The sequence below is a fragment of the Prinia subflava genome, chromosome 5, assembly GCF_021018805.1.
Source record: "Prinia subflava isolate CZ2003 ecotype Zambia chromosome 5, Cam_Psub_1.2, whole genome shotgun sequence".
NCBI classification, from domain to species: domain Eukaryota; kingdom Metazoa; phylum Chordata; class Aves; order Passeriformes; family Cisticolidae; genus Prinia; species Prinia subflava.
In genome coordinates this window covers 58,633,197-58,647,805 of record NC_086251.1, presented here as the reverse complement: position 1 = coordinate 58,647,805, position 14,609 = coordinate 58,633,197, and the positions used below count along the sequence as shown (strand labels likewise).

Here is a 14,609-nt window from a genome sequence, read left to right as displayed (position 1 = left end):
TTTCCTACGAGCCTGCCCAGCTGCTGGTCGGAATTAATGAGGTTCTGCTGCACTTAATTGAGAGCACTCTCTAAATTGGGGGTTTCAGGGAGGAAATGCAAGAGCCCGAGGGAGCCGAGCAAAGGGAAATATTTAGAATGCAGCACGTTAATTATAAATGAGCAGTTTAGCCAATTTTGTTGTTCAGCCTCCCCTTCACCCCCTGGAGACCTTTATTTGCTCCACCGCTCCTTTTCAACCCTAAATGAGCAGCAGGTCCCCGTCCCTGCCTGCCTCACAGGTGTTCACAGCACGTGGGAAGGTCCTGGGGTGTGGGATGAGCCAGCCCTGCTGCTTTTTCTCCCCATTCCTCAGTATGGGTCTCACTCCCTGCCCAGCTCTCCTGGCTGGGCACATTTGGACACCTCTTGCTGCTGTGGCCGTGGTGGGGACCTTGCCACCCTCCCCAGCTGGTGTCTCTGGTGGGAAAGAGATGCTCCTTATAAGAGGGGCAGTGGGAAAGACCTTCTCTGGCACCTCCAGGAAGGGACAGGACCATGTTCAAGGCACCCCTGCGTGTCCCAGCTCCGCTGTCCCCTGGAGCACATTTGCATGCTGGGCTCTTAGGTGGGGCAGCAAAGCTGGGAAAATCAGAATGCCCAAGGCTTTGTGCAGAGCCTTCCCCTGGCAGGGCACAGGCAGCTCAGAGGAGGGGCTGGCACCAGTGCCCAGGGCTCAGCTGAGGAGCTGAGAGCCCCCATGGCCGTGTCAGACAGAGCTGACACCGAGCAGACAGTGGCCTGAGCCTCAGTCCAGCTGCTTGGCACCTCTGAGGGACTGTGGGGTCAGGAGAAGTGTTAAAGCAAAGGGCAGAGCTTCTCAGGCCTCTCGGCGCTCTCCAGCTTGTTTTGTCCCTACCTTGGGGTCAGGTCTGGAGGCACAGGCTGTTCTGCCCTGGGGCAAGCTGAGCCTCGTCCAAATTACCTGTCCTTGACTCTGCTTGTCCTCATCTTGGCACGCTGCAGCTTGGGAAGTTTGGATGCAAAAATGTTTTCCACATTTGTTGAGCCACAGTAAATATTTGGGACTGCTCCTCGGGCTTGCTGGGAGCAGCAGTGGTTTTCTGTGTGCACAGACGGGGCAAGGAGGAGGTGGTGTAGCTCCCACCATCAGAGGTGTTTGTGGTGTAGGATGAGGTCTACAAACATCTCTTTTAAGTTAGGGAAGGGGCAGAGCCATGCAGCAAGTCAGGCTGTGATCAGAAGATGGAAAATGTTTGGGATTTGTGTGGTATCTGTTATCTCCAGCCTAGACCTGTGTGATGTTTCTGCTGTGAAATCCTCTTTTGTTTTGATATATATGTCCTCAGGAAGATGGTGTTGGGGAAAAGGTTAATGATGAAGTATTCCCTCAAATTCTTCCTACTTACTCCGTGCAGCCCCCAGGAATGGGCAGCATTAGTGACCTGAGCTGGGCTCAGAGGTCCTTCAATCATGTCCTACAAGAACAAGGCAGAACCTGAAAACCCCTCTTGAACCCTGACAGATGGAGGGCATCGTGGACCAGGATGGCCAAAGGAGGCTGTGCATCATTCAGTGCCATAGACCATGGGCCCAGGGGTGACATCCTTTAAGGGGTGACATTGCCAGATGCATGTTCCCTCCCCATGACTTATGAAGTCCCCAGAGGAGCTGTTGTGCCTGGAATCTCTCTTAGGATGTTGATATGTTGATAAGTCATGGTTCTGCTCCAGGAGTGCAGCCTAGATCATGTCACATTTAAACACTTTCATTGCTTGTAAACATTTTCCCCCCTGAGCACATCCAAGGCTGTGCAGCCAAAGCTTCAAGGGCACTGTAAAGTTGAAACAAGAGAGATTTGGATGTAAAATTTCAGTGTGATTTCCCTGAAGGTGATAATCACAAGACTGATGCAGTATCAGTGGGGCGGTGTTTGGTCATAGGCAGGTGGTGTAATTGTATTTAAAGTATGGCAGTTCAATAAACCAGGTAATGATCCTGTAGCTGGAGTCAGGGGTAAGCTCAGAATATAGAAAGTCACACTTACATTAATATAAAGTAATGCAGGAGCTCAGGGGTGCTTCAGAAGTGGTCGGTCACAAAGGGCAGGGGATGCTAATACTGTTTCTACTAATCTGGCTTTGTTTCACTTTTTTCATCCCTTTCCAGGACCAGGAAGAAAATAAAGGAGCCACCAGCTGGCCAGAGTTCTACATCGATCAGCTGAATTCTATGGCTGCTGTGAGTATTCCCCCAGAGCTCTGGTGCCTCTGAACCCCACGTGGGGCAGCAGCACAGTGGGGACACTCTGGCAGCATTGAGGGGGTGGCAGGTGTTAACAGAGGCTGTGTCACCTGCTGGACCAACAGGTTCAGCTGCAGAGGGGAGATGTTCTGTGGCACCCGGGGCGTTTCACACAGTCACAACCAGGGATGGGGTTTGGGTGGGAGGGGACCTTAAAGAACATCCAGTTCCAACCCCCTTCCACCAGACCAGGTTGCTCCAAGCCCCATCCAGGCTGGCCTTGAACACTTCCAGGGATGGGGCAGAGGGATGAGCAGGGGCTGTGAGCCAGGAGGGAGTGTGCTGCTTCCCCCTGGGAGGGCAGGAACACCCAGTGCTGGCCATGGGCTGCCAGCCAGGCAGAGCCCTGAGCCTGAGCAGAGCTTGTGATCAAAGCCTGCCAGATGCCTGGAGGGGGGCTTTGATCTCCCTGATGTGCTGCTGAGGAGGAGCTGGGTTAAATGGAGGGGTCAGCACAGCTCCCCGTATCTGCTGGGACCCTTTGTCTCTGCTCTGGATTAGCCTCAGCCGGGGCTGGCAGGGCTCACCCTGACACCTCTGGGGGCCCAGCACTGTTGGGTGGTGCAGGGAAGCTGCTTCAGCTGTAGCTGTGCCTCGTGCATGCCCAGGGAGCAGGCAGCCCTGTGCAGGAGGCAAATCCCAGCCCCAGCCCCAGCTGGAGAGCAAAATCCAGCGTGGGAGATGCATCCCGTGCACACAGCCACTGTCCCCAGCTGAGAGGCACACTGGTGGATGCACTGGGAGACCTGGGAATGACAGGCTGGAATGATGGCTGTTCACCATCCCCATGGCCTACTCTGGATGATGTCCAATGGCCTGATGTCTTTTTTGGATGTCTTTTTTTATATTGTGGTGCCTGACACTGCCCCCAGCACTCAAGGTGAGGCCACACCAGTGCAGAGCAGAGCAGGAGTTGTGTGGGGGCTTGGAGACAGAGCCTTCATCCATCCCTCTGTCCCCAGGCCAGGCTGTCTCCTTGCAGACCATGGAGTGATTTTCCTCCCTGCTCCTTTTCCCAGGTTCTGAGATTGCCATAAGGATTCTAGACTTCCAGGCTGGGCTTGGGATCCCCATGGCTTGTGGGTGGTGGGCACTGCCCCTCCTGGGGCACATTCCCCTTCTGATTTCTGCCTTCCTCCTTGCACAGAGAAAATCACTGATCGCCTTGGAAAAAGAGGACGAGGAGGAAAGAAATAAAACAATTGAAAGTTTGAAGACTGCACTGCGGACAAAACCAATGAGGCAATTCCCTTCCCTTTCCTGGCTTTATTGATTGCTGTGGTTGTGGCTTTGGATTTGAGTTCTCTGGCAGAGCAGGGGGTTAAATAGGAATATAAATGGGAGCTGTACAGGGTGAGGGGGGTGAGGACTCGGAGGCACTAATTGCATTTTTTCTGTTTCACCAACTGCTTTTTTTGTGTCACATTTTGTCGTTTTGTTCCTTTTTCTTGGTCCTTTTAGTGACCAAGAGCCACCAGGACCTCCCTGTCTGTTCAGACAAATCAGGGAACTTTTCTATTTTTCTAAATTTTCCTTTGTACTGAAAAGAAATTAAAAAATTCTTTAACGATTGGGGTTTTTTTCAGGTAAACAACCATTTTTATTGGTCAGCTAGGCCCTTTGTTTCAACTTCAACTCCTCTTGCACTTTATAAGGGAATAAAGTCACATGAATCTCCAGGCTTTTATGAAATGGAAAACAATTTTTGATGAGGAGGATAAATGAAGGCTGGGACTCTTTCTGAATGTCTGTAGCTTTTCCTAATTTCATTTTCTCTGGAGTCTGCATGCACACTTCTACAACACTTAATGTGCCTCAGGTTGACATCTTCTGCTGGGAATGTGTTCCATTAGGAAAACCCTGTTTTGGTTATGGAAGAAACATATTTACTATTGCTTGCAAATACCTTTCCCTTTTCCACCTGTGGTGATGGTAAGACATTTCCAGGGCCCAGGGTGAGCACCTGATTTCTTTGACACCTGAACCTTGTGGGTGTTGCAGGGCTGGTGGCCAGCCATGAAACAAAATCCTTACAAGTGGGGTTTGTGTGTTTTTTGAGGGATGCAGCAGGCTCTGTAGAAAATTTTACCTGTTTGAGCAACTTTTGCACCTAGGGAAGTGAACACCAACTTTCCTATTGACTTTGGCTGGAAGAAGAGCAGGCTTTGAAGCAGAGAAAGCAGTTTTCCCCAAGCCTCCAATTAGCCCTTTTGTTGCTGCCCATCAGCATGGCTTGTTTCGAATTAAAACCATCCCAGTGCTGGGATGTTCTTGGCTCGTTTGCCTTCTGATCCCGTGCCTTTTGCCAAACCAGAGCACACCAGCCTGGATGGCACTGGGCATGGGGGCCCTAAAATGCCTCAGCAGTGTGCAGTGTTGTGTCTGCCTGCTCTGGTGGATCTGCCTGGGGCACTGCCCTGTGTTTGCTGCCTGCTTTCTGTTCTGTGGTGTTGTAAGGCATCATTAAAATCAGAAATCCCTTGAAACTGGGGATCTGTGCCTGAGGGAGGAGAAGGGTGTGGATGGTGAGGCAGGAGAGGCAGCAGAAGGGGTGACATTGAGTTGTCTGCAGCTGAGGAGGAGGTGACTTAAGGGCTTGGGATCTTTTTCCAGTTCAAAACTGGTCTCAATACTCAGGGTGGTATTTTTTGCAGTGTGACTGCAAACTTCCAACCTCCATCCCAGGACTTGTGTTGATGGCTGTGTTAGCTGGTTCTCTTTGAAATATCCTCACAACGAAGAGCCTTGTGCAGGTGGTGCCTGCTTGCCTATGCTACCAGGCACCACTTAAATTGATTTTTTTGACTCCTGGGCCACAGGAGTCCATCAGACTTTCTGCTGTCCATGAAGAAGTTTACAGGAGGGTTCCAGGTTTACACCAACAGACAAGTTAGCTCTGCTCGAGGGTGAGACACACTTTTAGCATTTTGTTTTAAAGTGATGTGCTGGTTTGAAAGCAAAACCAGTGAGAGACTCCAAGTCAGGAATACAATTTTATAGGAGAGAAAAAAAGTAAAATAAAATAAAAGCAATAGTACAAAAGACCACTGACAGAGTCAGAATACAACCTGACACCCTGTTAGTGAGGGTGGTGGTGGCAGTCCAGATGAAGCAGTCTTGTTGAAGCTGTGATCCTGTAGAAAGGTCTAGTAGCTCTTGTCCTTTGGGAATCCAGTGGGTAAGGCCTGCTGTGCTGTCCCAAATCCCAGATTATATCCAGGTGGGAATGCTTGGCTGCTCCCCCTGGGCAGAGCATCTCAGAATGGGCTGATCTCATTCCATGGGTCCTGCAGTGGGTCCTTGATTGCCCATTAAACAGAGAGAGCTCCCCAGGGAGTTACCTGTGAGTCATGGGCAGGACTTGATGGCCCATGAACAGGAGATATCCAGAGGGAGGGGCAAGGGAAACACTGCCCCACCTGGTTCCAACAGCTCCTGAAGGTGGTGATAGAATACAAACTTAAGGCACATCTTACACTGTAACCTAGGACAAGTGAAAAACCCCTTTTCCTGGCAGGTTTGTGACCCGGTTCATCGACCTGGACGGCTTGTCGTGTATCCTCAACTTCCTCAAAAGCATGGACTATGAGACAGCAGAGTCTCGAATACATACCTCGCTCATTGGGTGTATAAAAGCACTAATGAACAACTCCCTGGGCCGGGCCCACGTCCTGGCCCACCTGGAGAGCATCAACGTCATCGCTCAGAGTCTGAGCACGGAGAACATCAAGACCAAGGTGGCAGTGCTGGAAATCATGGGCGCCGTGTGCCTGGTTCCTGGGGGCCACAAAAAGGTCCTGGAGGCCATGCTGCACTACCAGAAATACGCCAGCGAAAGGACTCGCTTCCAGGTGGGTGGGTCTGCCCTCAGCCCTTGAAATCCAGCATTCCTGTCCCTTTCTCCTCCTGAATATCCTAACATGTTAATTTTTTTTTTTTTTTTTTAACATGGGAGTTACAGTTTTGTGTTTGGACTCGGTGTTTATTATTTTTTATTCATATTATAGTCTTAGGAGTTGTGAGCTCTGACTGGCGAGTTAGAAAATGGAGGTGTCTCTAACTCTTTCCAAGGTTATTTAAGCACTGATCACCTAATAATGAGATGACACCTGTATTGTTTATATTTTTGACCCAATAATGACCACCCAAGGCCCACAATGTGGACCTTTTTCACCTAATTAGAAGAAACCACCCAAAACCATTAAGAAGAAGGTGAAGAAGAAGGACTGAGACAATGTCTAAGATCCTCCATCTTGCCCCATATGTATTACTATATACTGAAACATTAAATCTAAGATCTGGCCAGTTGGAAATGTTTTGTTATGGCTGTTTGCAAGCTGGAAAATCCAGAATTACCCCAGAACTTTGTCTGATGAGATCTGCATCTGAGCAGAGAGGGAGGAAACAGTTATTTAAGGCGACACCCACCAAAAAAGAAAAGGCTTGTGCAGGGTCACTGGGATCACAGCTCTGCAAGGCTGCAGCATATCTGGATGGGCTGGTGTTGGCCCAAATGTGTGCTGGGGTGGCCAGCAGCTGAAGGTGCATCACCAGCTGTGGGAGCACCATGAGGAGCTGTTCCTGCCTGTGTTCCCTGGCTGCTTGGGCAGCACTGGGGCTGTCACAGAGCATTTGACTGACACCATGTCTTTGGCAGACGCTGATCAACGACTTGGACAAGAGCACGGGCCGGTACCGGGACGAAGTGAGCCTCAAGACAGCCATCATGTCCTTCATCAACGCCGTCCTGAGCCAGGGGGCAGGCGTGGTGAGCACTAGGGCTCAGGGAGGGAGGCTGTGCTGGGGGGCTTTTATTTCACTGAACTTTCTGAGGACGTGCACCTTGCTGTGCTGAGCACACGACTGTCCTTTGCAGGAAAGCCTGGATTTCAGACTCCACCTGAGATATGAGTTCCTTATGCTTGGCATCCAGCCCGTCATCGATAAACTGAGGCAACATGAAAATTCAACCCTGGACCGGTGAGTAGTGACCCCCAGTGCATTTGTGGGTTTGGTGTTGGCCTTTGGGGGAATCTCATGGCTCTATCACACCTCTTACAGAAATCCCTTGCTGTCTCCAGAGAGGGAGAAAAAAATTCCAACGTGGTTTTGCTGATGTAGGGTTGAGCTGGGGAGGATGTGCCATCATGGGTTCAGAGGATGCTGTCAGCCCTCATCCAACTCTTCTCATCCCAAAAGGCTCCTTGGACATCCTGTAGTGCTTAGGAAGTCAAGGCTGAAGGACCAGCTGGTGTTTCAAGCCCTCACAGTGTCTGGTCTGCTGACAGACCAGCTGCCTGTAATTTATTAATTGTCACGTTTGTATCTGCTTTTAACAGGTTGTTCTGGTGGGGTTTTTTCCCTTTCTTTCCTCAGGCACTTAGATTTCTTCGAAATGCTTAGAAATGAAGATGAGCTGGAGTTTGCCAAAAGATTTGAGCTGGTGAGTACAAATGCTGCTCCTACAGGCACTGGCACTCAATGTCACAGCTACTTTTACAAACACCTGTGTGCCCTGGGACAAAGAGTGGTCTTCTGGATAAAATGTGGAGACTGAAAATCTTTTCTGTTGTGCTGCTCTTTTGCAACACGTGTCCTAGAGCCTGCCTTAGCCCTTCTGCCCTCTGGCTGCCCAACAGCTCTGTTTGCCCCTCGCAGGGCAGTGGGGCCGGTTTGTCTGCCAGTTTTGGGGCAGGGGTGGCTCAGGGGGTCTGCAGCTGAGACTGGGGGAGTAGGCAATGCTGTTGTGGGTGCCGTGGCCTGACCTTGCCTGGCTCCTGCCCACAGGTCCACATTGACACCAAAAGTGCCACGCAGATGTTCGAGCTGACGAGGAAGAGGCTGACGCACAGCGAGGCGTACCCGCACTTTATGTCCATCCTGCACCACTGTCTCCAGATGCCTTGTGAGTCCCAGCAGAGGCCAGGAAACCCAGCTCTCCTGCCCAGCAGTGCCACGACATCCCCTTTGCTCATTTCAGTCTCTCTCCCCTTCCTTCCCTGCAGATAAAAGGAGTGGCAACACTGTCCAGTACTGGCTGCTGCTCGACAGGATCGTGCAGCAGATTGTCATCCAGAGTGACAAAGGGCAGGACCCCGATGCCACTCCCCTGGAAAACTTCAACATCAAAAACGTCGTACGAATGTGAGTGCTCGAGTGTTCCTTGCTCCTTGGCTGGACACAAGGCAGCATCCCTGGAGCTGTTGTCTTCCCTGGACTCACTCACCCCACCTTATCAATGAGGCCCATCCTTTTTGTTAGACAGCACTTGCAAGCAGTATTTGAGATTTAGGAGTTTTTGCATGTTCCCTGATAAATTGTACACAACCCTGCTGAGGGGAGACACAGCAGACATCAGGTGTGCCAGTCTGGGGGCCTTAAATCCCATATCCTCAGTCATATTCCTTGCTGGTGATGCTCTCCTGTTTGCTGTAGTAGGATTGTCTCACGTGCTACACCTCTTTTCCTTTTAGGTTAGTCAATGAAAATGAAGTGAAACAGTGGAAAGAGCAAGCAGAGAAAATGAGAAAAGGTGAGTGATGGAGAAATACACATTGTCAGCTCTAACCTTGGCTACACAGTTAACAAACAGATGTATTTATATGTTTATTTACACATTTATCTGCTGGCTTTATTGAAGGGCTGAAATAGTATCATGCCATGGGGCTGACATGGAAAATGGGCAAAGGAAATATTTTTTCATGGAGAGGCTCCAAATGGGGCATTAAGGGCACAGCACAGGCTCCCTTTTGTCAGCTGCAGCTTCTCTGCAGGGCAGTGTGGGGTTTAGCCCCCCTCTTGTTGTTGGCAAAAGGAGAGTTTGTCACCCACTGATGATCTCCTGGGGCTGTTTCAGAGCACACAGAGCTGCAGCAGAAGCTGGAGAAGAAGGAGAGGGAGTGTGATGCCAAGGCCCAGGAGAAGGAGGAGATGATGCAGACGCTGAACAAGATGAAGGAGAAGCTGGAGAAGGAGTCCAGCGAGCACAAGCAGGTCAAGCAGCAAGTGGCAGATCTCACAGCACAGCTCCATGAGATGAGCAGGGTGAGACCTCAGACATGCTCCCTGTTGTGGGCCCTAAAGCCCTGCAAATGCTGTGGGGTGAATTCAGGAGGCTGAGCTGCATGGGGGGACTGAGAAGGAGCCTTGTTGGAAGAGCCACCAAGGTGTCTGTCCCTAGTGATGGGGTGATTTTGCCTCTCAGCTGCACTGAGCCTCAGTTAGGAGTGTTGAAGTCTTTGAATGCTTCCTTTGTTTCCTAAATTTTAATCAAGTTAATAATTAAAAATCAGCATGGGGGTATCTCTTAAGTGGTGTCCCTCAACTCCATGTGACCAGTCTCCATCCCTCTTTCTCTCCCAGAGGGCCATCTGTGCTGCCAGTCCTGGAGGACCTCCCATGCCACCAGGAGCACCTGGTGGCCCTTCACCTTCTCCAACTCCCGGGTCTCTCCTGCCCCCTCCTCCACCCCCTCCACTCCCAGGGGTCTGTCCCCCACCGCCTCCCCCACCACCTCCTCCAGGTGGGCCCCCACCTCCCCCTGGCCCCCCACCCCTGGGTGGGATGATGCCTCCCCTTGGGCCACCCCTGGGCACGGCCTTCAAGAAGAAGAGCATCCCTCAGCCAACCAACGCCCTCAAATCTTTCAACTGGTCCAAGCTTCCAGAGGTAAGCTGGGCAATAATTTGGGCAGTGAGGCCAGAGGTGCTGGACGTAAGGGCAGTGGGTGGGAGCCCCCCAACCTGCAATGCTCCCACTGTCTTGCAGAACAAGCTGGCAGGCACCGTATGGACCAACATAGATGACACAAAAGTGTTCAAAATCCTGGACCTGGAAGACCTGGAAAGGACATTCTCCGCCTACCAAAGACAGCAGGTAACAGCTGGCCCGGGGTGGGCACACCAGGGTGCCACCATTGTGGGGTCACGTGGCTCCATTTGTGCTCCCAAAACTCATCTCCCATCGTTATTTCATACCAAAGCCAGGTTGGCCTCATCTGCTCTGTCCTCTCACCCACGTGCCACAGCCTTGGCGTTGAGGTGGCCGTTCATGGCTGGCTGTGCCTGATCCCAGCCCTGCCCACACACCTGCCCACGTGCACCCTGGAGATGGATCACCAAAAAAACACACAAAAACAGGAAAAGAGACAGGGAATGTTATGAAAATAACCCCCAGATGTGGCCACAGTTGGGTAATATTTTTGGATTGCTCTTAGCAGCAACTGCTCCATGTGTCTGTATTGGGTGGAAAATTTCTATCCCTGTCTGGCCAAGAAGGACTAAGTTTTGCCCACATCTACCATGGGTGGGTCTCTTCTTTTATTTTTGTAGTGAGCCAAGAGCAAAATGCGAGCTTTGAGCAAATATCCCAAACCAAAATAATGTCATTGCAGGCAGAAGTCTCCTTTTTAATCTCCTGCTCAAGCACTTTAGCCCCAGTTTGGAAGGCATCAAAGCGCACAAAATTAGACACTTATTTCACCCCAGGCAGGATGAAAATGGGCAAAACCAGTGGGTGTTTCAAGAAGGCAGTAGAAAAAGCAAGGAGAGAGGCTGAAATAGGATGTTCACCTGCTGAACACCTGGCTGTGTTCCTGGGAGGAGGGAGCAGCTTGTCTCCTTCGTGCCAGGCTGTCAGAGGGATGGTGTGGGAAGGAGTGGGCCAGACCCATAAGCTCATTAGGCAGTGTGAGAGTTTAATCTGTTCCAGAGGCTAATTGAGGGAAAGATCAGGGTGGATTGGAGCAGGGCAAAATCAAGAGTAACCCAGCAGAAGTACGTGCTGCCTGCCCCAGTGTTTTGGGAATAGGTGACCACAGCAATGTCTCTTTCCCCTGGCATTTTTTGGGCTTGACTCATGCCTACTGGAGGGCATGTCTGAGGACAAGGAATGGAAATGGAAGAGGAGCAAGAATAGAAACCTGAGTGTCAGCAGGATGGTTTGCCCTCGAGCCCATGAGTCACCTGGTGTGATTCGGATTATTGCCAGGCAGGAATTTAAAAATAATTTGGCTTGGCTGAGGTCCTGCTGGGTGAAGTGGCTGGTTTGGGGCCAGGAGGAAGAGGGAGATGGTGCAAGGAGAGCTGTGACATGGGCTTACACCCCAGATGGGATGAGGACCAAAAGGGAGCTGAATGTAGGAGCCAGGGGCTGGGGTGGGACTGGCAGAAGATGCTGCAAGAGCATCTGAACAGCAGATGGGAAAGACAAGGCAAAATCCCACCTGTGAGACGCTGCTGGGGCTGGAGCTGCCCTTGGGGACATGATGCACAAGTTCCTCGTGGTTCATTTGGTGTGAGTCCTGGAGCCATGGGACACATCTCCCTGGGCCTGAGGGATGTGGTTGTCTAGCTGGAAGTCCCCAGGGTGCTCCCAGCATTAGTCCCAGGATGGAGAGGGGGTGCATGGCTCTGCAGCCAGCAGCAGTGCAGGCACCAGAGTGTGGGGTTAGATGTGCTCCATGAGACCAGGAGAAGTGTTCCAGGCTGGATGGGGCTCTGAGCAGCCTGCTCGAGTGTTCCCTGCCCATGGCAGGGGGGTTGGACCAGAGATCTTCACAGTCCCTTCAGCCCAAGCCATTCTGTGATTCTGTAACACATTTAAACCACGGGGCACTGTGTGCATAGTCGGGGGCTGGGGGAGTGAACAGCCTGTCCCTGAGGCACACTGAACTTAAAATGGTTTAATAACTCACAGCCTTTTCAAGCTCTAGCAAAACTTGGTTTCTGTCCAGAAGATGCAAGGGAGGATCAGGGTTTTCTCCTCCGTGTTCCCTGTCTTGAGCCACTTGCTCGGTGATCATGCCTCTCACTTGTCCTGAGTCACAATATCCACAGGACATGGGGCATCAGGGGCTGCCTGTCTGCCCATGCCCCCAGACAAGCCAGGGCTCTGAAAATGCGTGCTCAAGGCGTGCATCCCTGTGGCAGTGCCCCAGCAGGACCTGGGGACAGCAGGCAGAGGTGTGTGCAGTGCACAGGGCTCTCTGTCCCCCCCAGGGTGGCTGTTGTGGGGCTGCCTTTGCTGGGATTTGTCTGGTTTTGTTGCCAGAGCTCCTGGGAGTCACTGAGTGCTGCACAGACCCCAGGCTTAACGATGTACTTAATTTTAAGCATCTCTTTAAATGTTTTTCCCACATCACAGGCTGGGATGTAAATGCAGGCTATTAAGTGAGCTCTGCAGCTTTTGGGGAAAGGTTCTTTCCATGTGGGGAGGGCAGGAACCCTCTGGGCTTCCCGGGGCTCAGCCTGGGAGCATCCCTGCCTCACAGTGCATGAAGCTGTTGGGAGAGCAGACAGGACAGGGACATCTGCAGAGCTCTCTATCCTCCCAGCGGAGGCTCTGCAGATGTCCCTGTCCCCAGAGAAGGTCTCAGCCCTGCAGCTGTACAGAACACCAGCATTTACAGAAAAGCCAACAGGAGGTTTTGGCTGTGGCATGAGAACTGGCAGTAGCTGTGTAAGGGTGTGCATGCAGTGATGGAGAAAGGCAAGTCCAGGACCATCAGGGCTTAAACTCCACAGGGCTTTGTGCCTCTGTCAGGGATGTCTTGAGAGTCTGCATGGGGCAGAGGCTGGGAGTGGTGTTGATAAGTAGCAGTGACAGAGCAAGGGCAGTGCTGGCAGGTCCTGCAGCGGTGAGTGATGTAAAAGAGTCAGGGCCAAGTGGAAAAAAATATGTGTTGTTGAACCAGGGGCTTAGCAGTGAGCTGGGAAAGAATTCACCTCCCAAAAAAGGATGAAGGAAGTAAAGCCTCCAGCTCCTCTGTGCAAGGGAGAGTGACCTGCACAGGGGCCAGGCACAGCAGGGCTGGGAATTGTTTGTGGGGATGGTGAGAGCACATTTAAAGCTTACACCATCCTGCAGCAGAGCCTGGATCACGGCTCCTGCGAGGGAAAGGGGCAGGGATGAGGCACAGAGGGAGGGATTTTGTAGTGAACCTTTTCTTTACCTTAATGCATAAGGAGCCCTCCCTCTCCTAGAGCAGGAGACTGCAAAGAAAGTCCCACCATGTCCTTTTCCCTCTCCAGCAGCCTGGGGCAAGTCTGAGCATGGTGGGGCAGGTCGGAGGGTTGAAATGGAAGGAAGAGCTCCCAATTAGGGACCAGTTAAAGGAGATAAAGATACTCTTTAAAGGTATCAATCAAAAAGGTAAATATGCAGCTTGTGGGTGTACTTTGTGCCTGTCCCACCAAGGAGACTGCTGGGAAGAGATTGATAAATGAAACATTGATCCTTAGCCTTAACTGAACCAGAGGCTTGTTAGGAACCAGACTCTTGATCAGCACAGCCCAGCCAAGGCAAGGAGGAAGGAAAATGCTCAGTGTGTGTGCACATGTGTGTGGTGCTGGCTTTACTGCACCTGCTCCCAGTCTGTGGGGAGCCCAGCAGGACAGCCAGGTCTGGGGAGGGGCAGGGTGCTGGTGGGCACTGGGGTGGCACTTGGCCAGGCTGCTGAGCCCTGGAGAAGCAGGGAGGAGGAGGAGGAGGAGGAGGAGGAGGAGGAGGAGGACTCGAGGGGAAGCGTGTTGCTGTGGCAAATGGTGAAGTTTTGCCACGGCCAGATTTGCTCTGGGATGCGCCTCTCGTTATTTCCACTTAAAAGCCCTGTTTTTCCTGGCAGCCTCATTGGCATCTCAGTCCCTCAAATGTGCAAGAAGCAGCGATTTTCCTCCCAGCCACGGCAGGCTGAGCAGTGCTGTGCCTTTGGGCCAGGAGCAGGGCTTGGCCAGCATCCTCCCACCTCCTCCCGTGTCCCCTCCTCACCTCTGTGCACGATGTCCCTTGGCCTGATCCATTCGTGGAGCCTCCTCTAACATCTGCTCTCCCCTTCTGCACATCCTGTATCCCACATTTTCACCTGCATCCCTCCCATTTCAGCACTGGCACCCCCAAGTGCCTCCCCATGCTGCCAACCCCCCCATGTTGCACATTTCCATCCTCTGTGCTTCAGTTCCCTCTGGTTTTGCTGAGATCACTGAACTGCATGTGTTTTTCCTGCCTTTTTCCATGCTTCTGCTATGGCTGTAGGACTTCTTTGTGAATGGTAGCTCCAGACAGGTAAGTGAGCACCTGCAGGAGTGTGAGGTGGGCAGGGTGAGCTGGGGCTGGGGACAGGGACACGGGAGGGGTGTTAATGTGTGACAAACAGGCTTGAATCAGAGAGGTGCAAAGATCACCCAGAAGGAGCAGCTTGAATGTTGATGCTGGGGAGGCTGGTAAGGCAGAACCCACCCTCTCTGCTGTCTGGCCTCAGGTCAAAGCCAATGTCTGAGTCCAAGAGTTGGATTTTTAGATACAGCTGAG

The 14,609-nt window shown here is 51.8% G+C and overlaps 1 protein-coding gene across 1 annotated transcript in view; it reads left to right on the top strand.

Annotated features, from left to right (window-relative positions):
* DAAM1 (dishevelled associated activator of morphogenesis 1) overlaps positions 1–14,609 on the top strand; it is a 93,060-nt gene that overhangs the window by 59,104 nt on the left and 19,347 nt on the right. Inside the window, exons 5-16 of the mRNA XM_063399583.1 lie at positions 2,169–2,240; positions 3,451–3,545; positions 5,821–6,154; positions 6,961–7,071; positions 7,180–7,283; positions 7,680–7,746; positions 8,091–8,208; positions 8,309–8,447; positions 8,777–8,835; positions 9,160–9,347; positions 9,666–9,971; positions 10,071–10,178. Coding sequence (XP_063255653.1) covers positions 2,169–2,240; positions 3,451–3,545; positions 5,821–6,154; positions 6,961–7,071; positions 7,180–7,283; positions 7,680–7,746; positions 8,091–8,208; positions 8,309–8,447; positions 8,777–8,835; positions 9,160–9,347; positions 9,666–9,971; positions 10,071–10,178 — 1,701 coding nt within the window. The remainder of the gene's footprint in view (positions 1–2,168; positions 2,241–3,450; positions 3,546–5,820; positions 6,155–6,960; positions 7,072–7,179; positions 7,284–7,679; positions 7,747–8,090; positions 8,209–8,308; positions 8,448–8,776; positions 8,836–9,159; positions 9,348–9,665; positions 9,972–10,070; positions 10,179–14,609) is intronic.